Raw genomic sequence first — 22,558 nt, forward strand, 5'->3', positions numbered from 1 at the left:
AAAATGCATGGTTAATCATGTGATCCACAAACTAAGTAAAAACAAACAATGCAAGACAAATTTGTAGCAATATATCTTGTTGAGAGTACACTGTGATTACAAATTTAGTTCTTATAACCCAAGAGTACAATTACAATACCTCGCAAGAATCGCTATAATCTCGAAGCATTGACACAATTTCGTTCAGCCTTCATTACAATTATTTTCTTCAGGTGCTTCTAGTGTCCTTGTTTAGTGCATCTTGCTTCCGTAGTTCTCCATCTCCTCCGTTTTCTTCAACCACTTCTCCTTCTAGGGGAATCGAGCATAGGTGAGTTTGGTGGAACAATACCCTTCTTCACGAGCAGATCTGCGTACTTTTCAATCCAATACCAGAAGTTGCATCCTCCTCTAACCGGCTAGAAATAACGAACATTAATCATACTTACAATTTTGGCATAAGTCCTGATGATAATAGACGGATATTGAATAACATTAAAAACATCTTACATTGTGATTATTGCACACGACGAAATCGCCGGCGTTGGACGTTGTGGAGGCTGTTTTCCTCTCCACGACGCGCCACCGGCAGCTCGTGCACTTGATCATAGGGAGAGGACCATAACTTGGGTGCCGGATTATAGTGGCCGAGCTCGAGGAAGACATGACTTTGCGGCGGCACGACGTTCGATCTAGAGTAGATGAAGTCGTAGGTAGAGGCGTTGAAGGGGAATTGTAGGGTTTCTACCTTGCTCTCGTTCTTAATAAAGCGTCCTTTACTTCGGGCCTGGGCCGCACGGCTAATCTAATGGCCCATGCGGTCAATGGTCAACGCACCGCGCGCAATTACCCCACGTCCTTCGTGCGATGAAGGAAACTACCATAACTTGACGCACGATAATCACGAAGATTGGCGGGGTAAGCTCGTCTTCCACATTTTTTAGGCGCCAGCACTCTCGCCCAACGCCGCCGCCATCCGTGAGATCTGACTACCGCCGCCTCCCTCCCCATCCCCTTATCGGCGAGAAAGCCTCCTCTAGCTGCTCACAAGACATGCAAACATCGAGGTATTGCCTTGCCTTATTGCTTGTATGCAGTACGTGTTCTTTGTTTGGGATGTTTCTGTACGTATGATATCCTTATAGCTTTTGTGATTATGGTGAGATCATAGGCAGTAATCGATGTCAATATAATTGTTCTTTGAATTTTAGATCTTAACACTTGTTAGTGGAAATTTTTGTTCAACGCAAATCATCGCTTTGATAAAGATAGCGGATAGAATTATGATCTAAGAAAAAATATCCGACCCTTTCATACGTAACATAAATATGACTTTAGAAATTATGTTGCATGGCATTATACTTGCACACAAATTTTGACATTTATCTACTCGTTTTTATGAACAGTAAGTTGAAAATTGGTGTGTGCGATGTGGATCGTTGGGTGGGCTTTGTAACAAGAATGACACAAGCTCAGCGATGTAAACTCGTCGAAGCTGATTTACAAAGCTTGATTCACATGAAGAGTATAAGTCCACGATCGTCTATACTTAGCCTCATGTTTAAGGCATTTGACGCAGAGTCGAAACATTCAACTTGCAAAAAGATCAACCCTCGATTACTATAAAAGGAGTCGATGTGGAGGAAATTTTTGGTCTCAAGGACAAAGCGAGCGAGATGGGCTGGATATTGACACCATCCTTTATGAGGATGGGGAATATGCAGTAAAATGATATACCATCTCGTTTTCGAACAAGTCCACCGGCAGTCCGAGTATTGATGGATTGATCTCGGACGCAATCAAGAGCGGATTAGCCGACGATGACTTCCTTCGAAGAGCTGTTCTTGTGGCCCTTGGTACAGCTTCTTGCACCACAGTCCGAAGAAAACAGGTTCCGTTGGAGTATTGGACAATTGTTAAGTACGTGTCACGTTTGAAGAAATGAACTTCAATGGTTTCACACGTTCTTATTTAATTAACAATATAAAGAAACTGCAAAGTGAACATGAGATGGTGCAATGGCCCCGTGGCAACCTAGCCCTGCTTCAGGTATATTTGTCCTCACCACGTCCATTCTCTTAAAAAAAATCCAACAATGTATAAAGGTGTTTAACTCGTTGTGCCAACATATGCGGTATATTTACTATGAAAAAGTGCACCCAACTGGTTCACAATTGACGTCATCAAAGCCGTTGATGAGGAACCGGACAGAAGAAGAGGCGAGTAAGAGAGACAACATTGAATACCAACATGGACGAGGAACAGAGCTTGGTAAGTTTTCTCTTACTCATGTACTATTATCTTCATCATTTCATGTGGACTTACATCATCACTTCATGTGGACTTACATCATCACTTCATGTGCATTCCTTCTAGATTGACGACGACATATCCGCTAACCACGTAGAAGGAGGTGATCCACACACCCGACGTTCCTCCAAGATCAAAGAGGAAGCAAAGTAAAAGAGCTAAAGCTTCGAGTTCAAGTGGATGATTCAAGAATGGAGGTCATGGTTGAGCAGATTCCGATTAAACCGACCAATCACATAGACACATCACTAAGCAAACATATGGACAAAGTTGCAGACGTATCTGCTCAGGTGACATGGACTATTTTTTGTATGCTTCTATCTGCTGAAATGCATCTCTACACAGCATGACATTAATTACCTTCTGAATTTTGTTCTGCAGAAAGTCCTAAAAATGCTTAACGCGAAAGGAGTTGCGTACAGGGCAGAGCAAGGGCCGACATGTCCGATGACGAAGATCAGGAGGTGGAAGACAAAAAGAAGGAGCGTCCTCCACACCTAGCCATGGCGTCCTTCCGCCTAAAGATTTCATGGACTTTGACGACATCAAGTCGGACTGACGCATCGCATCATTTTTGAATTCAGTTAAGGATCAACATGACGATGAATTGGAAGATGCAAGTAAGAAGAGTGAGCCGATGGATGATTCGAACTTCGTGACACCCACCGACAAGAAGAAGACTGCTAATGCTGGGTACACGACACCAGCGCCTAGCGAGGAGACACCCACGAAGTACCCATAATCATCGACGACAAGGCTACACCTGAATCGTCCTGCTCGGCAACTATTGATTTAACTCTTCCGTATGCATTAGAAGAATTTGATAGCTTGAACACGATCTGCCTGGAAAGCGATAGAAAGTGGGAAGAAGGAGGAGAAAAAAGATGATGTATGTGGCAAAAAGGAGGAGAAAATGAAGATGTTCGGGAAGCGCAAACGCGAGCTCCTCGCAAATTAAGTTCCCCAAGCATTGTGATGACCGAGAACTGTCCTAAACGGTTTCCACGCGCAATCAGAAAAGGTATATTTTCTGAAATATTTTGCACTATATCAAGGAATCTTGTTCACATAATTAACTATATATGGTTGTTGTCGATAGGTCCCGATGCTTTGTTCAACAACGAATATGCCACGGACGGATCAAATCCGATCGACACCGGAGATAATTGACGCGGCTGCCGAGTATATTCGGATAATATGCAAATCTACAAAAAAAAAAATGGCGAAGTAAGATCGTATGTACGAGAATGAAGACGGGACTGTGGCGAGGGCTGATTTTCTTAAACCTATCCTTGACCGTGGATGGCTGTGCGCAATCGTAAGTCCAACAACCGATGTCATCCTTCTATTTCTCCTAGGCTTGAATATATATGTGCTCGGAGTGATCACTCGTTTGAATTATATGCAGGTCATTGAGTGTTACTTGGCTGAGCTGAGATTAAAATTGAAGGATAGGACAATATGCCCCTGCCCGGAGGGCAAATTCTATAGTCGAAAATCGACCGAGAAGGCAGCGATGGAAAAAGAAAAACCTTGACACGACGGATATTGCAGAAATGTCAAGTTGCTACGAAAGATGCGAGCTGGAATATTTTGGCACTAACAAGGTAATGATTGCTTGTACATTATTAAGTGAGAGGTTTCAAAATTAACTATTAATGCATTAATTATTAACTATGTATTTTTTGTAGGCTTATTTCTCGGTTAACATTTCCAAATGCCACTGGGTCACCGTCGTCATGCACAAGGTGACAAGAAGGAATTTCAGGTGCTAGACTCGTTATGGCGCCTTGAGCAGAGCAAGGATTTTGTGGAAAAGCTGGTATGACTTTCGATCACGGAATGTAAGACCACCTTTTGGTACTCGGCAGCACCGTACTTAAATTTTATGCTCCACAGAGAGAAGAAATCTTGAAGGACGTCGAGTTTGCGAACAATGAGATATCAAGAAAGAAGTATCCAGACGTTTCGAAATGGGAAATTAGAAGATACCCAATACCTATGCAAAGTGATACGTGAGTCCACCGTTAATCTTACGCCATTACTATTGATGCCTATATGCAGATAGTTTACCTCTGATCTATATGCAGGAACTCATGTGGACTGTTCCTGTTAGCATGTATGGAGCACTGGGATGGAGATAAACTAACGGCCGAATTTTCGCGAGGTTACCTCTTATCTATAGTATCTTTGTTACACACATGTTTATCTCTCCGGTAATCTAAACTACTTAATAATTGTTGCAGGAAACGATAAACAAGAACAGGAATATGACTGCCGCCAAAATTATAATGGCAGAATCAAACATGCACGAGAAGGCGAAGAAGGATGTCCTTGACATCGCGGCGAAAGCACGTGCGTAAAAAACATTATCAGATATTATTTGCACTAGTTGTAATGCTAGGGTGGATTTGTGTCCGGAAGGTCTCATAGACCCGTAGAACTTTTTACTTTGGGTGTTGAACTTATTTGGGGTTGATGTTATTTGTTCCACAATGAGATAAGTACTTTTTTGCACGATAAAAAGTACAGGATAAGTAATTCAACCTTTCGCACGTACATAATTCAAACGAGTAGCACACGACATGACATAGAAAAAGCGGGAAACATAACAAACACATGTTAAAACTAATGAAACTAAACATGACCATCCTCAAGTAGCCCTGGCAGCTTCACCGCCATCGTGAACTTCACTCCTCCTCCTCCTCCTCCTCCTCCTCTTCGTCGAAGTTGTAGGGAAGGGTGTGCATCATGTTGCGCGTGGGAAAGTGGCACTCAAAGTTGGTGTAGATGTTGAACGTAGTGAATGCTATGAACTCGCAGCCGCACCAAAAGACTTTGCCGAGGAGCTCGTACGCGTCGTAGCGGTTGGTGAAGGTGACCGTGAGGAACAAGAGGAAGGCGCGCGTGTGGTCACGGCCTCGTCGAGGCGAAACATCACCGGCGCGTCCGAAGGGAGGTGGGCAAAGCCGGCGGTGAGGAACGCGCGGCGAGCTCGACCGGTCCCCTCCACCCGGAGATGGCCCACACGCGGAGTGTGTTCTCCACGATGACGCCCGCCGGGTAGCGTCGCTCGGGCACGGTAGGAGGCCGACGGAAGACCGGTGCGTTGAACCGCATCCCACCGGTGCGTTGCAAGGTCTTGGGTGGGGATTAGCTTCAAGTGGAGAATATATGGATTGTGTGTCGCGCCGAGTGGAGAGGGAAAGAGGGGGTATAAATAGGGCGCCAAATCGATCAATTACAATGAGGCGCGCCTTACAATGAAATGTCGCGCGTGTGTGTATCCGTGTCAATGCGGTGCGCCTGATTCAGTCTTCCTTTATTGCTCTGAATCGTCGACCATAAATGGCTCTGAATCGTCGTCTGCCTCGCTGAGCGCTCGAGCTGGTGCGGCGCATGCATGGCGAAGTCTGCGACGGACAAAACCGTGCAACGGTCCGAACCACGTCTCCTCCCTAGACTAATCATACTGCGGAGTGAGCCTCTCGCGGATCGCCGTCGCTCGCCAGATCGCAGCCGTGCACGGCCTCCATCCAACGGCGTAGAGCTAGGTATTGTAGGGCCCGCCCGGAGTCGCTTCGACCGCCACGTGAGAATGGCCATTCCTCGGCTCCCGAGCGGCCGCCGCCCACCTCTCGCCAATGAAGTTATTGGCGACGCCACGCGTGCCCATCGGCCGCCGCCCACCTCGCCAATGAAGCTATTGGCGACGCCACGCGTGCCCATCAGCCGCCGCCCACCTCTGCCAATGAATTTATTGGCGACGCCACGCGTGCACAGCGGCCGCCGCCGACCACGGTTGCCTGGGGCATTATATAGCGGCGCTCGTTCGGCTGCCTCATCTATCGCCGCACAAACCCTAGCCGCCGCAGAACCTGCACCGTAGCGCAGCCCACCCACAAGCCCGCGAAGGAATCCATGGCTGGTTTTGGTGGGCGGTAGGCGGTCGAGGCCGCCGAGGCCGAGGGCGCGGTCGCCGTGGCCGGAGCAGCATCACCCAGCCGCTCGTCGTCGCCGGCGCCGTCATTGTCTTCGGAGGAGCGACGTGCTTCCGAATTCATCCTACGCATCGACCAGGGACCCTCTCAAGCATCAAGCGGCTTCCGGACAAGTTCGCCGAGTTCGTCGATGGCGTCGAGCCGGCGAGTTGCAGCTACGGGAGGCGAGCTGCAACTTTCGTCGATGGCGTGTCGAGGTATTGTTCGACGGCCGGGGCAAGATGTACCCGCACACCGGGTGGGACAAGTTCGCCCGCTACCTCGATCTCGAACCCGGCTGCCAGCTTATCTTCTCGCTACGACGGGGATGGCGACATGGTCGTCAAAGTGTTCGACGGCACATCCTGCCGGAGATACTACCACATCAGCGAGTCAAGCTCGAGCACCGACGTTAGATATTTTCGAGTGTTCTTTCTTTGCAGCTGAAAATGGCCACCGCCAATAGAACCACTAGTGTACGTTTCCAGTCCGGGTGCACAGGAGTGTTCTTTCTTGGCAGCGAACACGGGAAACACCGAGGACGACACTAGTTAGGTTTCCTCATTTTTCAATGTTCTAATCTTGTTTTAAACTATGTAATGGTTTGTGTAATGTTCGTATCTGTGTTTAAATGAAAAAGAGAAAAAAAAATTAGGTAAAAGTTATTGGTTTCCAAAATTTGTGAAGTTTTTTATTTATTTCAATTTTTGTGATAGTAAACCTATAAATTTCTGTTAAATTCAGGCGAAAAAAGTTGATGAGATAAAGCCATGGCCCATGAGTTCCCTCCCGCGTGCATTGGCCCGTTACATGTCCGACGACCTAGTTTTTTAATTTTTCTTTAAATCTGCAGCACATCCGGTTAAATTGAAAAAATTCAAAAAAGTTTTAACCAACGGATTATGTTCACAAAAACGTGTGACATATTGGATAAAAAAACTGGATTTTTTTTCGAAGGTCGAAAAATCGACTAGCTTAGAAAAAGTGGTTTGATGTAACCCAAACGATTCCGTTTCTAAGAATGTGGATTTTTCGACCTTCGAGAAACGCTCCAGAAATTTTTGCACACACTCTCGTATCCATTCTAATACGAAGTGTGAAGGTTTTTTCAATTTTTGAATTTCTGTGAAAATAAACAATTAAATTTCAGTTAAATTCGAGTTGAAAAAAAAACAAAAGAAAACTAGAGAACCCTGATGGATGGGCCATGAGTGTTCCTTCCCCGCGTCCATGCTCCACGTTAATGGGCTTAGTAGAAACCGCGTTACATGTCTTTCGGCCTAGCTGATAAGTTTTTTAGTTTTGATTTGAATAAATCGCGAGACATATCCGGTAAAATTCAAAAAATTCAAAAAACGTTTTAACCAACGGATTATGTTCACAAAAACGTGTGACATATTGGGTAAAAAACTGGATTTTTTTTCGAAGGTCGAAAAATCGACTATCTTAGAAAAAGTGGTTTGATGTAACCCAAACGGTTCCGTTTCTAAGAATGTCGATTTTCGACCTTCGAGAAACGCTCCATAAATTTTTGCACACACTCTCGTATCCATTCTAGGACGAAGTGTGAAGGTTTTTTCAGTTTTTGATTTTCCGTGAAAATAAACTATTAAATTTCAGTTAAATTCGAGTTGAAAAAAACAGAAGAAAACTGGAGAACCCTGCTGGATGGGCCATGAGTATTCCTTCCCCACGTCCATGCTCCACGTTAATGGGCTTAGTACAAACCGCGTTACATGTCTTTCGGCCTAACTGATAAGTTTTTTAGTTTTGATTTCAATAAATCTGCAGCAAACCTGGTTAAATTCAAAAAATTCAAAAAAGTTTTAACCAACGGATTATGTTCACAAAAACGTGTGACATATTGGGTAAAAAACTGGAATTTTTTTTCGAAGGTCGAAAAATCGACTAGCTTACAAAAAGTGGTTTGATGTAACCCAAACGGTTCCGTTTCTAAGAATGTGGATTTTTCGACCTTCGAGAAACGCTCCAGAAATTTTTGCACACACTCTCGTATCCATTCTAAGACGAACTCGTGAAGGTTTTTTCATTTTTTGAATTTCTGTAAAAATAAACTACTAAATTTCAGTTAAATTCGAATTGGAAAAAAGACGGAAGAAACTAGAGAACCCAACCGGATGGGCCATGAGTGTTCCCTACCCACCGCTCCATCGCCTCCCTAAGGACTATAAAAGGGCCGCCTCTCATCGTCCCTTTCACACACAAACCCTAGAGGCTCTCTCCCCAACCCTTGCCGCCACCGTCTCAACAAGAGTTGACGCCATGGCCGGGAGAGGCGGAGGCCGACGTGGTCGTGGCCGTGGCCGCGGCGAGCTGCACGCTCGCCGTCGCCTGCCACACCGTCGGCTTCATCGCCGGAGATGGACGTGGAGGGGCCCGTGCTGTTCGAGTTCGTCCTCGTACTCAAGGGCGACCCACGCGGCATCTAGAGACTTCCTGACCCCTTCGCCGTCTATGTCGCCGGCGACGATTGATCGGGCACGCTGCATCTGCGGGAGGCTTCGTCCGGCTTCTACCGGTGGATCGTCGACGTGATATACGACGGGCGCGGCAAGATGTACCTCCACATCGGCTGGGAGAAGTTCGCGCGCCACCACAGACTCGAAGCCGGCTTCATCCTCCTGTTCACCTACTATGGCGACAGTGGACTTGAGCGTCAAGGTTTTCGACGAGACGCGCGCCGCCGGGACAACCACGACAACCACGGCGACAGCGACCGACGAGGAGGACGACCGATGAAGAGTGTTGTTTCTTCGCTCGCGAATACGTGCACGGAAGTTTCGGGTGTTCGCCTCATCCTCCCGCTGGATTTTCCGGCTTGGGTGATCGGGGATTGTTAGCAGTGAACACAGGAAACCTTGGATGCACGGTCTAGTTAGGTTTAGTTTTGTTGCAAAATTTTATATTTGTGTCCACCATGGTTCAAAATATGTATTAGTTTGTGGAAAACCATGTCCCAATTATGTATTAGTTTGTGGAAATTGAAATGAAAATACCAAAAAAAGTATTTTAAAAGTTTCGTGTGTTCACACGAAACCTTCGATGCCAAATCAAGTGGATGGATGTGGATGTGGATGTGGATGGGGTTGCCAGGGTGAGTCCAACTGAGTGCATGGTTATTTCATGTGAGAAACCTAGGAGTGCATGGTCTATTTAGTCAACGTCGAAATAATCACAAGTACACAAATATGTGACTATTTTTTACCTCAAACTCATATGTGACTATTTTTTACTCCTTTCTTACATGTACCTTCTATGGTAATCAAACTTGTTGATTTTAGATAACATCTCTACGTGGCAATGACTTTGTTATCGAGGGATCGAACAAGTTTGGCTACGGAGACTGAGCAGATCTATGTGAAAAACAATCTATGCATGAGAATAACAAACAAGGCATTCATGCATAACGATTATAACTAGCATTTATCTAGATAAAAGAGTAACGAGTTATAACTAGCATTTATCTAAACAAGGCATTCATGCTTAAAAGTTATAACTAGCATTTATCTAAACAAGGCATTCATGCATAAGCTGTCATAACTAGCATTTATCTAAGGCGCCTTTATCTAAACAAGCGAGCATTCATGCATAACGATCATAACTAGCATTTATCTAAACAAGCGGTGCATTCATGCATAACACTCGGAGATATAAGTTCTTAATTAGTACTAAGAAATTCCATAAGTAGAACTTAAGGTTCTACGTACACACATTAAACCTAAAAGTTCTTAGTTATCCATTACAACCGGATGCAGAAATAAGCTCCAAGGACATAACATATATACGGGGGCGAGCATCGGGCTGAGGCGTGCATGGTAGGTTCAGATGTTGCGACGCCTCTTGAGGATCCCGCCGTAACGGGGAAGGCGAGGACCCAGCAGAAACCTTGCAAGTGCCTCGTGGTCAGCCTTGCCCCGCCACTCGGGGGCGCTCGTTGCGAGTGTCCATAGCATGCATCTCAAGGGAAGCCGGCGCGCCGTCCTTCACCTTGCAGTGGACGAAGGGGCAAGCATGCTTTCCCTCCGCACCTGTCTTCGAATCCGAGACTCGAATCCCTTGACCTGCCTCTGCACGTAGGACTCAAAGTTGTCCTCGTCGACGTCGTCATCCGTGTTGTACCGCAAATAAAGGGGCACATGTGAGGAAGCGGCTAAAGGATGCAGAACATGGTATGGTATTCACAAAGTTCATATCTTCTTAATATTAACTCGCTAAATTTAATGAGTAATTCTTACAATTCATACCGAGGAACATAGAGAGCAAACTTTAACCATGGGAGTTTGGATACACGATTTACAAACTGTTAAAGATAATGTATTTATGCTTTCTATCTTGGTACAAGATTTACATACCGCCAAGAAAGGACTTTCCACACATTCGGCAAACCTGAAGAGTCACTACTAAGCATGAATAATTTCAAAAATAATAGCTTACTAAGAGTTTCTACGACATCCAAAAACAAATCAATCGTAGGTAGGCATTCTTCAACCACCTAAAATTTCTAGGTTTGCGAGGTTGTCAAAAGGCAGTCCATTTTTGGTTACCTTGTCACATATGTTGCTGATTTTGTTTCCTATAGTACTTTTTTCATGAAGAAAGCAGTAGCTTTCATTTGAACATATCTTTTATTTTTCTTAGTGGAAGTCCAATTACTATTTTTCTGTTCGTTTATAATTTGAGCATAAGTTTGAATTTCCTTAGGACTTTATGTTCTTATGCAAGCGGCAGACATAAAGCAGTAGGCTGATATAATAAATATTATTTCTGGTTTGTTTGATACATACATCAGGATGTAAATGATGAGTTTTCCATCCGACATAAAAAAGCTTTCCCATAATTCACCGAATCTACAGGAAACGGGGCAAGGACCTGATCCACAATCAAGGTCTGAAATACCAATACTTTTTCCTTGTTTAACACTTGTCAGCACATATGTTTAGTATTTATGTCCGTAAAAATTTAGATGTGCCTTATATTGCTTTTCTACACGGTTCAACACTCGTTAACTATGTTTTTCTTGTTTAAAAATTCAAATGAGAGGTCTGTATTAAAAAGTGGTTCTCAAGTCGTTTATCATACATTCTTGCGTATCCAAATCATGGTAAACAGCAAACCTTCAGCTCTTGACCCATTTCAATCCCCAACGGCAAATAGGCTCATTTCTATATGAAGAAGCTCCAAACCAACTTAGTATGACTGCAACTTTCATTTATATTAGGCAAGTGGCTTATTTAGTAGTTGTATTTTATTTGTTGTTTGAGAATAATTTAGCTGAATCCACAATAGTTTGAATGGTATCGTCTTCTTATAGTGGTACACAGTAATGATTTTAATACAAAGTTTATTGCTTTGGATACAAGATCACAATGGTAGAAGAAGTGCAAGAAAAATGAATGTTTGTTGCTTTGGATACGAGATCACAACGGGCATTCAACTAGTAATATTAACTCGCCAATGTTTGTTGCTTTTAATACAAGATCCACTTATTTCTCGGATCGGAGGGAGTAGATCTAACTCGCAGGGCTCGATGTACTCGAGGACATAGCTGCGGCTACTGGATCGACATAGCATCCACGCGCATCTACTACATCTACTTTGCGAGGGTTACCAAATCCGAGAGGGGAGACATAGATTTACCTCGCAGGGCTGGACGTACCGGCCGGCCTCGTACATGGCGTCGATTTCCTTGTACGCCGCCTCCCTATCGGCAGGCGGCGCGAGCGAGCAGCAGCAGCCACCGCATCGGCGATGCCGCCCGGATCGGCACCCGGCAGCTCCCGCGCCGATGTCCGCCGCCGCAGCGAAGGCGCGGCCGCTCCCGCTCCGGCCTCCCGCTCCCGCTCCCGCAACCGCTCCCGCTCCCGCAACCTCTCCCGCGGCCGCCCCGCAGCCGCACGGCCGCAGCCGCTCCTCTCCGCCCTCCAAACCAAGCAGAGCTCGCGGCTAGGTTCATGTCCATTGTCGGATCTCTCGCTTCGCCGAAGAAATGGGAGTGTAGGGAGAGAGGCTTCGTTCGCCGAAGAACTAGGGTTAGGGTTTTCTCTCTCTGCTTTTTGCCGGAAATGGGGATGGTGGGGAGGGATGCGGCCGACCGGGGATAAAGTAGTGGACTCTTTTGGACTCGTGCGCGTGTGCGTGGACCCGTGTGTGGACCCGTGGGCATTGACGGGCGTGTACGCGGAAGGGGTACGGCGTGTACGCGAAGGGGTACGGGCGTGTACGCGGAAGAGGTGTACGGGCGTGTATGTATTCTCGCGGTGATACGCGTACCTCCTCGGGCTAACGGGTCCTGCGGGTTTTGGAGCGGGCATTTCTATACCCGAATCGAAGTTGAAAAGACGATCCTGCCCCTCGCCGCGGAGTAATCTGGGTCGTTCTTGTGTTCCGCTCAACATACCCGTTCGACGTTGGGGGTCTATGGAAGCAGTCGCCGATTCGTAATTGTAAGAACTTGCTCCCCACTGAGAACATACCATCATCTGATGGTTAAAACGCAGGTATCAATCTGCAACTGCAGAAAACAAAGAAATACCAGAGCATGGCTTTCACGCATCTCAACATATAAAATGATTGTTATGCAAGTAAACATACAAATCATTGGGTCAAGATACCCAATTCGACAAGGTGATTTCACCCAAGTGAACAAAAATACAACAATATACACCTTTCGACCAGGTGAAATACAACAGTATTTCAGTATCAGCACAAATGAATCACGGCAACAAAGCAAAACCACACTTATCACAGTGAAACATTTCATCATGAATTATCAAACAAAGCTACCATGAAGCAGGTAGATGAAAAGACCGCTCAAGAACACAGATGAAACCAACCAAGTTGATGCTTGTTTCATAGCACTGACACAATAAAGGAGCAAAAGTATCAGCTAATCAGCCAAGAAGTTGTGAGATGGACATTAGGAAGTGACAGCATTCAGATTTTGTGCTGCTGTACCGATTTCAAATAACAAAAGGAAGTTTCTTTACAGTGTACACACTTTATAAACAGCCAATGGAAACAAAATATGACATCGACCATCATCTAGGATAGCCCACGGTAGCCTAAACGGACAGGCAACATGTTTGAAGTTAGAATAACCAACATGTTCTAAGCCAACAAGCTGAAGCCGGATGGCATGACCTAACTCTAAGCTAAAAAACAAGTGAGCAGCTACAATTAACGTTCTATAAGCAAAACCCTCACTAAAAAATCATGCTACGTTTTACCTACAGGTTTTCAGACAAGAAAGGGTAGGCACATGACCTAATTACCAACTCAAATACAAAGTACTGATCCTGCTAATAGACCCAAATGCCCAGATATGGAGCATTATCTTAAACATAGAAACCATCGAAATCAGATTTGCAGAAGCCCAGATAGTTAGACACAAGTCAGCACAAGATACCTAGTGCACATTACTCAAGCTAAAGACTAAGGATAATCAATGGTGTCCCAAGCAACCACACATTGTCCACACCTTGCACTCTGTAGTATGAAGTCCACGGACAAAAGGATGCCTGGCATGGATTTGGAACATTTCCTGAATAAGATGAATCATTAGCAAACGAGTAACAAGTGGTAGATCATAACAAGCAATAAGAACAATAAAGAGGACTGGTACTCACAGAGGTGGAAATAAATTTGTGACCTTGCCAAGCTTCTCAGTTATACCTGTAAATGGGCACGTCCGTGGCGTTCCACCAAATGCCGCTTGTGCCCTTTAAATTTGAACGGGACGTTTCAGCTTGTCCATTTACTCCCGTCACGGTAAGCGGCCGGCCAGTTGCCCGCTACGTAGCTGACCAAATCTCCGTATGAAAATAGGATACGAATACGATGTTGCCTTGTATACGTGCGGCTCTGGTTTCTTGCTCCCGGCAGCAGAGGCATCGGGCCTGGACACGGAGCTAGACAGGCCGACGACCCTGGCCCCGTCCGTGGCGCCGCCCTCGGAGCTGAAGGAGAAGTGCTCCAACCAGTCGAGCTCGCGCGCCAGCGGGAGCCGCGTGGCCGGCATCTCCAGCGCCTGCTCCCCGACGGCTGCAGGGGCCTAATCTGCGCAGCGCCGACCGCGCCGCCGCCTCCGCCGCCGCCGTCGTCGAGGAAACTATCTCGCGCCGCCGCTGACTGCTACCCCTCCTCCGCCCGATTCAGTGGCGACCCCACCGCTGGGCGGGCACCGCGCACCCACGGGCTCGCGAGAGAGGGGACCGCGAATCCCGCCGGGCCGCGCGAGAGAGGGGACCAGGGCGGCCCCGCGCGGACTACCTGCAGGCCAGGAGCAGAGAGGGATGGGGCGGCCGCGGACTTCATCGCCATGGAGGAGTCATGAGCGGCGTGACGGCGGTAGCGGGGATCCGTGAGTGGCCGCCACGATTATTATTTTTATACTGGGTGTCTAATTAGCAAAGTCAATGGGCTTGGGCTGGCGGCGCCGTGGCCTGCCGTTTCCATTTACAGGTATATTCTCAGTTGCCTAAACTAGTCATCGTTTATTATGTTCACGTGAGGTATATGGGAAATGAGGTGCCAATCCTCTCCCGATCCTTGCTTGCAACGCCTAGCCAGATGAGGGCTGCGAGCGATGTCCAATTCTTGTAGAGCAGAAAGGTCTTGTATGGAGCACGGCAAGGATGGGAGGGCGCGGCAATAATGGATCCGAAGTGATCGAAGTGTAGAGAGTTGTCCGATGCACTTTGGCAACTCGGTGAGAGCATCACATGAACCGATGTCAATGGTACGGATCGAGGTGAGGCACTCCATGGACTCGGGAAGGCAAGTTAGAGCAGACAAACCAAAGATCTCGAGGGTTTGGAGAGAGCGGAGTTCCCAGAGTTCTCCAGGAAGTCGATGAAGGGCGGTGCAGAAATGTATCTGAAGATACGTCAGCGAGGAGAGGCCCCGTATGGATCGGGGCAGGCAGCTGAGGGCTGGCAGAAACTCGACACGAAGACTACGAAGAGAACGGAGGCCCCCGATTCCTGCTTCCGGCAGCTTGTGGAAGGAGCCACATTGTAATATATGTAGTTCTTGCAGGGAGTTGAGGTGCTGAATCCCCTCCGGCAACTCCATCAGATTTTCGCAACTAAGGATTCTCAAGCTTAGCAGTGAGGAGAGGTTACCGATGCTGTCAGGTAATTGCATCAGCTCACTGCATTCCTCAATCTCTAGTGATTTCAGCGCAGTGAGGTGCCCTATTGATTCCCAGCCAGAACCAGACGACGAACCTTTCAACCTCTGTAGCCTTAGTTCCTTGAGGAGGCTCGAATAGGAGACCCCATTAGTATTGCTGAAGAAATGTGGTTCTGATTCGTCCCCAACAGAATGAACTGAACGAACGGAGCTGCCCGGGAATAGCAGCTGCCCGTTGCTTCTTTCTAATGTCAAACTCTCCAGCGATGCTGGAAACCAAGGCTTCACATTCAATTTCGGGCAATATTCAATGTGTAGAGTGGAAAGGTGAGGGAAACAACACTGTACTTCCTGATTGCGGCATTGAGTTACTCTGTCATCGTCAGCCAATATTATCCTTGTCATTGTTGACAATTCCAACAAACGATACATTTTAGAAATATTTAGCTCCCTGAGTGATGGGAAGGGGCCGGCGCTGATACTCTCAAGGGAGTCACATTCACTTAGCTTGAGCGTCTTCAACAAAGGTAGCCCTACAAGTCTTGACAAATGCTTCAACTTGGGGAAATGATATAGTACCATTCCAGTTAGATGAGGGAAATGAGGTAGATCAACAGTTTGATTGGATTTTATGTCCAATGTGCAGTTATGCCTTCCATTGGTCATCCAACATGGTAAATGTAAACCATGATAATTAAGAATTTCCAGCTCCTTTATTACAGATGGTGGTTCAAGAGCATTAAGCACTCTCAGCTCATGTTCCATATCAATATCTTCTTCCGTACTAGTCTCAATCCAATTCTCCCAAGACAACCAGTTTAGCTTCAACTTTTGTATGCCATGCTTTCCCTTCAAATAAGCCTTTTCTGCATCATAGGGATCTTTCACACACCTAATACCCTCAATTTCCAATAAACCACTTAACCTGTCAAGATCCCCAAGCTCTGATATTCTTGCGTCCTCTCCAGTATCTCCTACAACAAACAAGCCAAACAGCTTTCGTAGACGAGTCAGCTTCCCAAACCCTGCTGGCATGCCCCACAGACTGCGACATCCTTCTATATTCAAAACCTCAAGCCTCTTTAAGTTCCCTATACCTTCAGGCAACTCAACTAGCTCATTGCAGTACCCAAGGTCTAGATGTTCTAGATTACTCAGTAAAGTGATGCACTGAGGTAGTACTCTAAGTCTAGTCAATCCAGTGAGTTTAAGAGTATGTAACTCATCACAAGCAAATGAACTGGGCAGGTCTTCGAGACTCACACATCCTGTTAAGTTGATAGCCCGTAAGTTACGTAGAATCCCCAAAGATTCTGATGGCAGTTGGCACAAATATGAACAATTGACAATATTAAGAACCCGTAACATTTCATTTTTAGCTATGGACTCCGGTATTTCTCTTAGCTGTCCACATTTAATCAGGTGCAAGCTTTCAAGACTTTGGCAATCACCAATAGACTGAGGCAAACTAACAAGAGCCACAACCCATGACAACTCTAGAATTTTTAACCTTTTGAGATTTCCAATAGACTCGGGTAACATCGCCAGTTTAAAGCAATATATGATATGAAGGGCTTGCAAGTTCCAACAACCTGTGATTGCTTCTGGTATTTCTCTGCAGTTGGCCCCGGAGATTCTAAGATATGCAAGATATTCAAACTTTGGTATGAGCAATGGGATAGAAGTATCATTTATATCCTCTAGAATAGCACTGCGCACAGAGCAACTCTTTCTGATTGGCTTATTGGTTGCAAAGGTATCTCCACTAGCATACAGAGAACGAACCTTGCTAAATAACTTACTCTTGTCAGTGCATGAGGTTAAAGATAAATATATGCATCTTGGGCTATGATCATTAGTGTTCTTCGTTGATGTAAGGATTATTTCATTCTGTAAAATTTGCCGAGTGAGATCATGAACAAGGTCATGCATATTGCATAATAATTGCCCAGTATGCTGGTCTTCAACTAGATCTTGAAGAAAAGAAACTTTCAGAAGAGAATCAAAGTAATCACTTCCGACATCTTCTGGTAGTTGGCCCCCAATCCTCGGATTGACAAATCCATGTGCTGTCCATAGGGAAATCAAGTCATCTTTGTAGATAAAGTAGCCTTTTGGAAATATAGAGCAAAGCAAAAAACACTGCTTAAGATTATCTGACAGATGAAAATAGCTCAATCTCAAGGACCCCAAAACTCTGTCTTTTATATCCAAGTCATTCAGTAAATCACTATCTCTCAAAGCCCTCCATTCCCTTATGTGTCTCTTGTTACGGAGGACACCCCCCAGAGATTTAATTGCTATTGGCACCCCAGCACATTTCTTCACAATTTCTTTTCCAACTTCTATGAACTCGGAGTCTAAACCTTCCTCGGCCCATCCAGAACTCTGTTGACACAACTTCCAGCTGTCACCATCTGATAAGAAGGCCAAATTGAATATTTCTGCAGATTTTACCACTTCAGCAACTTTTCCATCACGAGTAGTGAGCAAAATTTTGCTTCCAGGTGCACCTCTGTTGAAATGTTGCTCAAACTGCTCCCACTCGTGTTGGTCCCCATTCCAAACGTCATCGAAGACAAGCAGAAACTTCGTTTCGCTCAACCTTTCTGAAATTATTCTGCTCATGTGCTGCAAGGTATGAAGCTCCGATTTCTCATTAGCGACAGATTCGAAAAGCTTTCCAATGAGCTTCTCCACATCAGATTCTTTAGACACATGAATCCACCAAGTAGATTCAAAATGCTCCATTATCTTGTTATCCTGGCAGATGTATTTAGCCAGGGTAGTTTTGCCGGACCCACCTAGTCCAACGATAGAAATTACCGAGATCTTCTCTTGGGTATTAGAGTTTACTAGCTTAGATACGATCTTATGCCTGACCTCATCCCTACCAAATACCTTTGTCTCATCTATATTGACCAATATTGACATCTCCCCGATTGTCTTGTTTACATGTCGAAGAGGATGCTCGGCAACTAAACTATTTGTTATTGCATTGACATCAGTTCTCTGCTTCACAATCTCAGCAAACCTCTTCTTGATTTTCTTGATCTCCTGGGCCATCTCGAGTCGGGACAGCGCGGACTTCGGTTTTGCACAGAACCAGCTAGCCATATCATGCTTGTTACCATCCATGTCCACCTTGTATTTCTCAGCTTCCAGCCGATACAGCAGGTCATCAAAATCATAAGCAACATCTTTCAAGTCTTTGAGCCAGTATAAAATGATGGATCACGATCTGTTATTTTATCCCCAACAGCTGACAGCCTACTTGTGATTTCTCGAAGGGCTGTTTTACGGTAGGGACAAAGCAACGTGAGCCGTCCAAGGGCAGAAATCGGAGCGCTCACGTTGAGTCATACTACTCGTCTGCCCGAGTAGTATATTTCCACCGAAGTGCACAATTGCTATTTTCCTGGCCACAGAAGGGTACTTTGGGGAGTTGTAAAAGAAAAGAAAAAGGGTATTTTCGGGAGGGGAACGTATCATGTGAAAATGACCTACATCCTGCAAATCTGAAAATTTGCGTCCGTCCCGTCGGATTAGATACGAACGGTCAGATCTCCTGTTCTGTTTCCACCATCCTGCGATTTGCAGAAAACCCCCTCATGTCTATTCTGTTCCTCTCCCGTCCCTATTTCATAGGACATCAGTACAGTAACATCGAGATCCCCTTCTTCTCCACCTCTCAGCTCCCCATTCCCCATCTCAGATCGAGCAGGCGAGCACCATGGCTATGGTGCCCCACCCAGCTTAGTCCAGCATGCCAGATCTCGTGCCAGATAGATCTTCGCTTGGTCGCACCTCGTAGCTTCGTCCCCTCGACTCCATGTGCTGTTAGGCTCTCGATCGTGGGACGAGGGCGAGCGCCGCCTTGACCATTAGGAGGTCTGCCGCATTGCCAAGGAGATCTGCAAGTTCTCCGCCGGTTCGACCTTGCTCTCCAGGTAATCTCCGGGGATTCTTCATCAGCAGATAGAATCATATGCATCTTCTAAAAGCCAACTTTAACTCAGCCAGTCTTCCAGTTTGATTGATCTGGATATTTAGGAGGGGGTTGAGGAAGATTTTTTTAAATAAGAAATAAGAACCTACCACGGTGGATGTGAGGACTGGCTAATACTACTTAGGAAATTTTGTATCTAGTGGGTGCATCAGAAAGAACATGTATTTATTTATGGCATGCACATTGGGAAATATTTGAGCATATATTGTTTCAGGATCACAATCTTTATTGATAGATAACGATTGTTGACATTAAAGATCTGATCCTAAGTTCACGCTTTTGAATATGTCTGTTTTACCAATACTGTATAGGCAATCAGATATTCAGAATCTGGCTGTAAAAGAAGTGCTCTCGTTTAATTGGAAAAAAACTGAAGCTACGTAGTGTTCAGCTCTTCCAAGAGGTACAACTTTTTTTTCATTAGCACAAAAGTAAGATGGAGAAACATATATTACCACACTGTCATCATTTTCTTAATGGTTGCGTCATGATGATGATGTGGTCAGTTTAGATATCAGTTCAGTGTTTCATTGTTTGCATTCTGAATTCTGAGCTATATTTAGTAAAATGGTGAGCTTGAAATGCTTTTATTTTCAATAGAGCTGACATGTTCAGAGAAAGGACATAAGCAGTTTTTGCTGCATGTGACGCTGCACTTACACGATTTGCTAAACATTTACCAGTACATAAATTACTTGTACTGTGTTCTGTACTAGAACTTGGATTTTCTCCTACATATTCCATATTTTGTTATAATATTGATTATGTTTACCTGAAAATGATTCAAAATCATTGATGCAGAACAAAATCTGTTGTTTTCTCTGGTAATACATTCTGAAGTTGTCTTCTGTATGCAAGAATAGCAGCTTGTATGGATCTCGTGGAGAGTGAGATGTCATCGTGTCCTATGGAAACAAATGATTGTGCTGATGCTGAATCCATTGTTGTCACGAGCTCTACCATATCAGATTGCTTTAGTACGCCAACGAGCAGCAGGAGCATTCCATTTTGTGTGCGTATCTCTAGACTTCAATATGTTGTTTCATCTCTTGCATGGTTGTGGTTACTGATACTCATTTGATATTATAATCACATTTCAGATTACCTCCTGGACCCCTGAATGTGACGAGGCAAAAAAACCAGCCATAGGCATGGAGTTCAAAGATTTGGGTGAGGCTGAGCACTTCTACAAGTCGTATGCCCATAGTGTTGGTTTTTCTGTACGGAAAGGGCAGAGTAGAACCGTTGGAAATGAACAAGTGTGGAAGAGATTCTATTGCAATAGACGTGGCTGGCGATCAGAGAAAGAGCAAACCAAGATTAAGCGCAAGACAAAAGTTACTAGGTGTGACTGCCAGGCAATGATAACTCTAAAATGGAAAGGCAATAAATACATTGTGACAGCATTTTTTGAGGACCATACACATGAGTTAGCCTCGCCTAGCAAGCAACAATTCCTGAGATCGAATAGAGAAGTTAGTGACAGTGCAAAGAGTTCACTGTTCACATGCCACACAGCAAGCATTGGCACCTCTGCGGCCTACCGCTTACTTCGTGTCGGAGATGGTGGGTTTGCCAAAGTAGGTTGCACAAAGAGAGATTTTCAAAATTATCATCGCTACTTGAAATGCGCTATAAATACCTCAGATGCACAGATGTTCATTGACAATCTAGCTAGGAGGAAGGAAGCCAACCCAGCATTCTTCTTTGATTACATGCTGGATGAGAAGGGGCGATTGGTGCACATATTTTGGGCTGATACAACTTCTAGGAAGAACTACTCACATTTTGGAGACGTTATCTCTTTCGATTCAACATATACAACCAATCAGTATAATATGATATTTGCACCTTTCACTGGAGTGAACCACCATAAGCAATCAATATTCCTTGGTGCGGCACTTATCTCCAATGAAAAGGCAGAGTCGTATATCTGGGTGTTTGAGACCTTTTTGAAGGCAATGGGAGGAAAGAAGCCTAGCCTCATAATAACAGATGAAGCTGCTAGTATTAAGATGGCTATTGACAAAGTTCTTCCATCAACTATGCATCGCCTATGCATGTGGCACATTATGCGAAAGGTCCCTGAGAAGGTGGAACCTTCTTTGAGGAACAATGACGATTTCTATGCCCGCCTCAATTCATGTGTTTGGGGGTCTGAAACTGCAATAGAATTTGAGGAGGCGTGGTCTGCCCTCATCAATGATTTTTCTTTGCAAGATAACACCTGGTTTGCTGATAGGTATTCAATTCGTGAGTCATGGGTGCCTGCGTACTATAAGGACATATATCTGGCTGGAATTCTGAGGACCACCTCTAGGTCAGAGAGTGCGAACAGTTTTTTTAGCCATTTCATTGGTTACAAGTATGCATTAGTCGAGTTCTGGCTCAGGTTTGTAACTGCCTTAGAGGAGCAACGCCACAATGAGTTGATTGAAGAGAATGCCAATTTGCAATCAATGCCTGAGCTGCGAACATCATGGAAAATAGAGAAGCATGCTAGTAGTGTCTTCACGCACAAGGTGTTTGATGCATTACAGAAAGAGATCCTCGCAGCTCGTGAATACTGTGTTGTTGAGAGTATGAGACATGAGGGGGAGGAGAAAACCACATTAATTAGTGATGGCCGATCTTCCAAGGTTCGAGAGGTAGTACTTAACACAGCAACAATGGATGCTCATTGCACCTCGCAAGCTATTTAAGTCTCATGGTATTCCCTGTCGTCATGTTATTCTTGTTTTGAGAGGTGCAAGGATTGACCAACTTCCAAGCCAGTTTATTCTGAAAAGATGGACAAAACTGTGCAAAAAAAAAGCCATCTTTGATGAAGATGGCAACCTCTTGGAAGAGAAGGCAAAGAGCCCCCTGGATTTAGCAATGGAAAACAAAACTTCTAGTGCACGTAAGGACTTCGAGGAATCCATTCGCTTGGCTGCACACTCAGTTGAAACCATGGACATAGTTACAACATGTCTCGCCAATCTTGTGGATACTATTAGAAAAATGGTTCCAGCGGACAAACAAACAAGGAAGGATGAATTTGAGTCTTTCCTCGGCTGTAGCATTCCTTCCCAAATTGAAATACATCCACCATCTGATGTTCGCTCTCCTGGGAAATGCAAGAGAA

The 22,558-nt window shown here is 45.2% G+C and overlaps 2 protein-coding genes across 2 annotated transcripts; one reads left to right on the forward strand and one right to left on the reverse strand.

The window, feature by feature from the left end:
- Window positions 1-14,771: 14,771 nt before the first annotated feature.
- LOC124656349 (disease resistance protein RGA2-like) lies at window positions 14,772-18,628 on the reverse strand. Its single transcript, XM_047195110.1, has one exon. It carries the CDS (start codon window positions 18,558-18,560, stop codon window positions 14,772-14,774), a length of 3,789 nt encoding a protein of 1,262 aa, XP_047051066.1. The 5' UTR covers window positions 18,561-18,628.
- Window positions 18,629-19,114: 486 nt separating this feature from the next.
- LOC124656351 (protein FAR1-RELATED SEQUENCE 5-like) lies at window positions 19,115-22,133 on the forward strand. The gene is made up of 3 exons (XM_047195112.1): window positions 19,115-19,372; window positions 20,298-20,443; window positions 20,532-22,133. Exons 2-3 carry the CDS (start codon window positions 20,303-20,305, stop codon window positions 22,131-22,133), a joined length of 1,743 nt encoding a protein of 580 aa, XP_047051068.1. The 5' UTR covers window positions 19,115-19,372; window positions 20,298-20,302.
- The last annotated feature ends 425 nt before the right edge of the window (window positions 22,134-22,558 follow it).

The sequence above is a fragment of the Lolium rigidum genome, chromosome 5 (genome assembly GCF_022539505.1).
Source record: "Lolium rigidum isolate FL_2022 chromosome 5, APGP_CSIRO_Lrig_0.1, whole genome shotgun sequence".
Lineage (NCBI taxonomy): Eukaryota > Viridiplantae > Streptophyta > Magnoliopsida > Poales > Poaceae > Lolium > Lolium rigidum.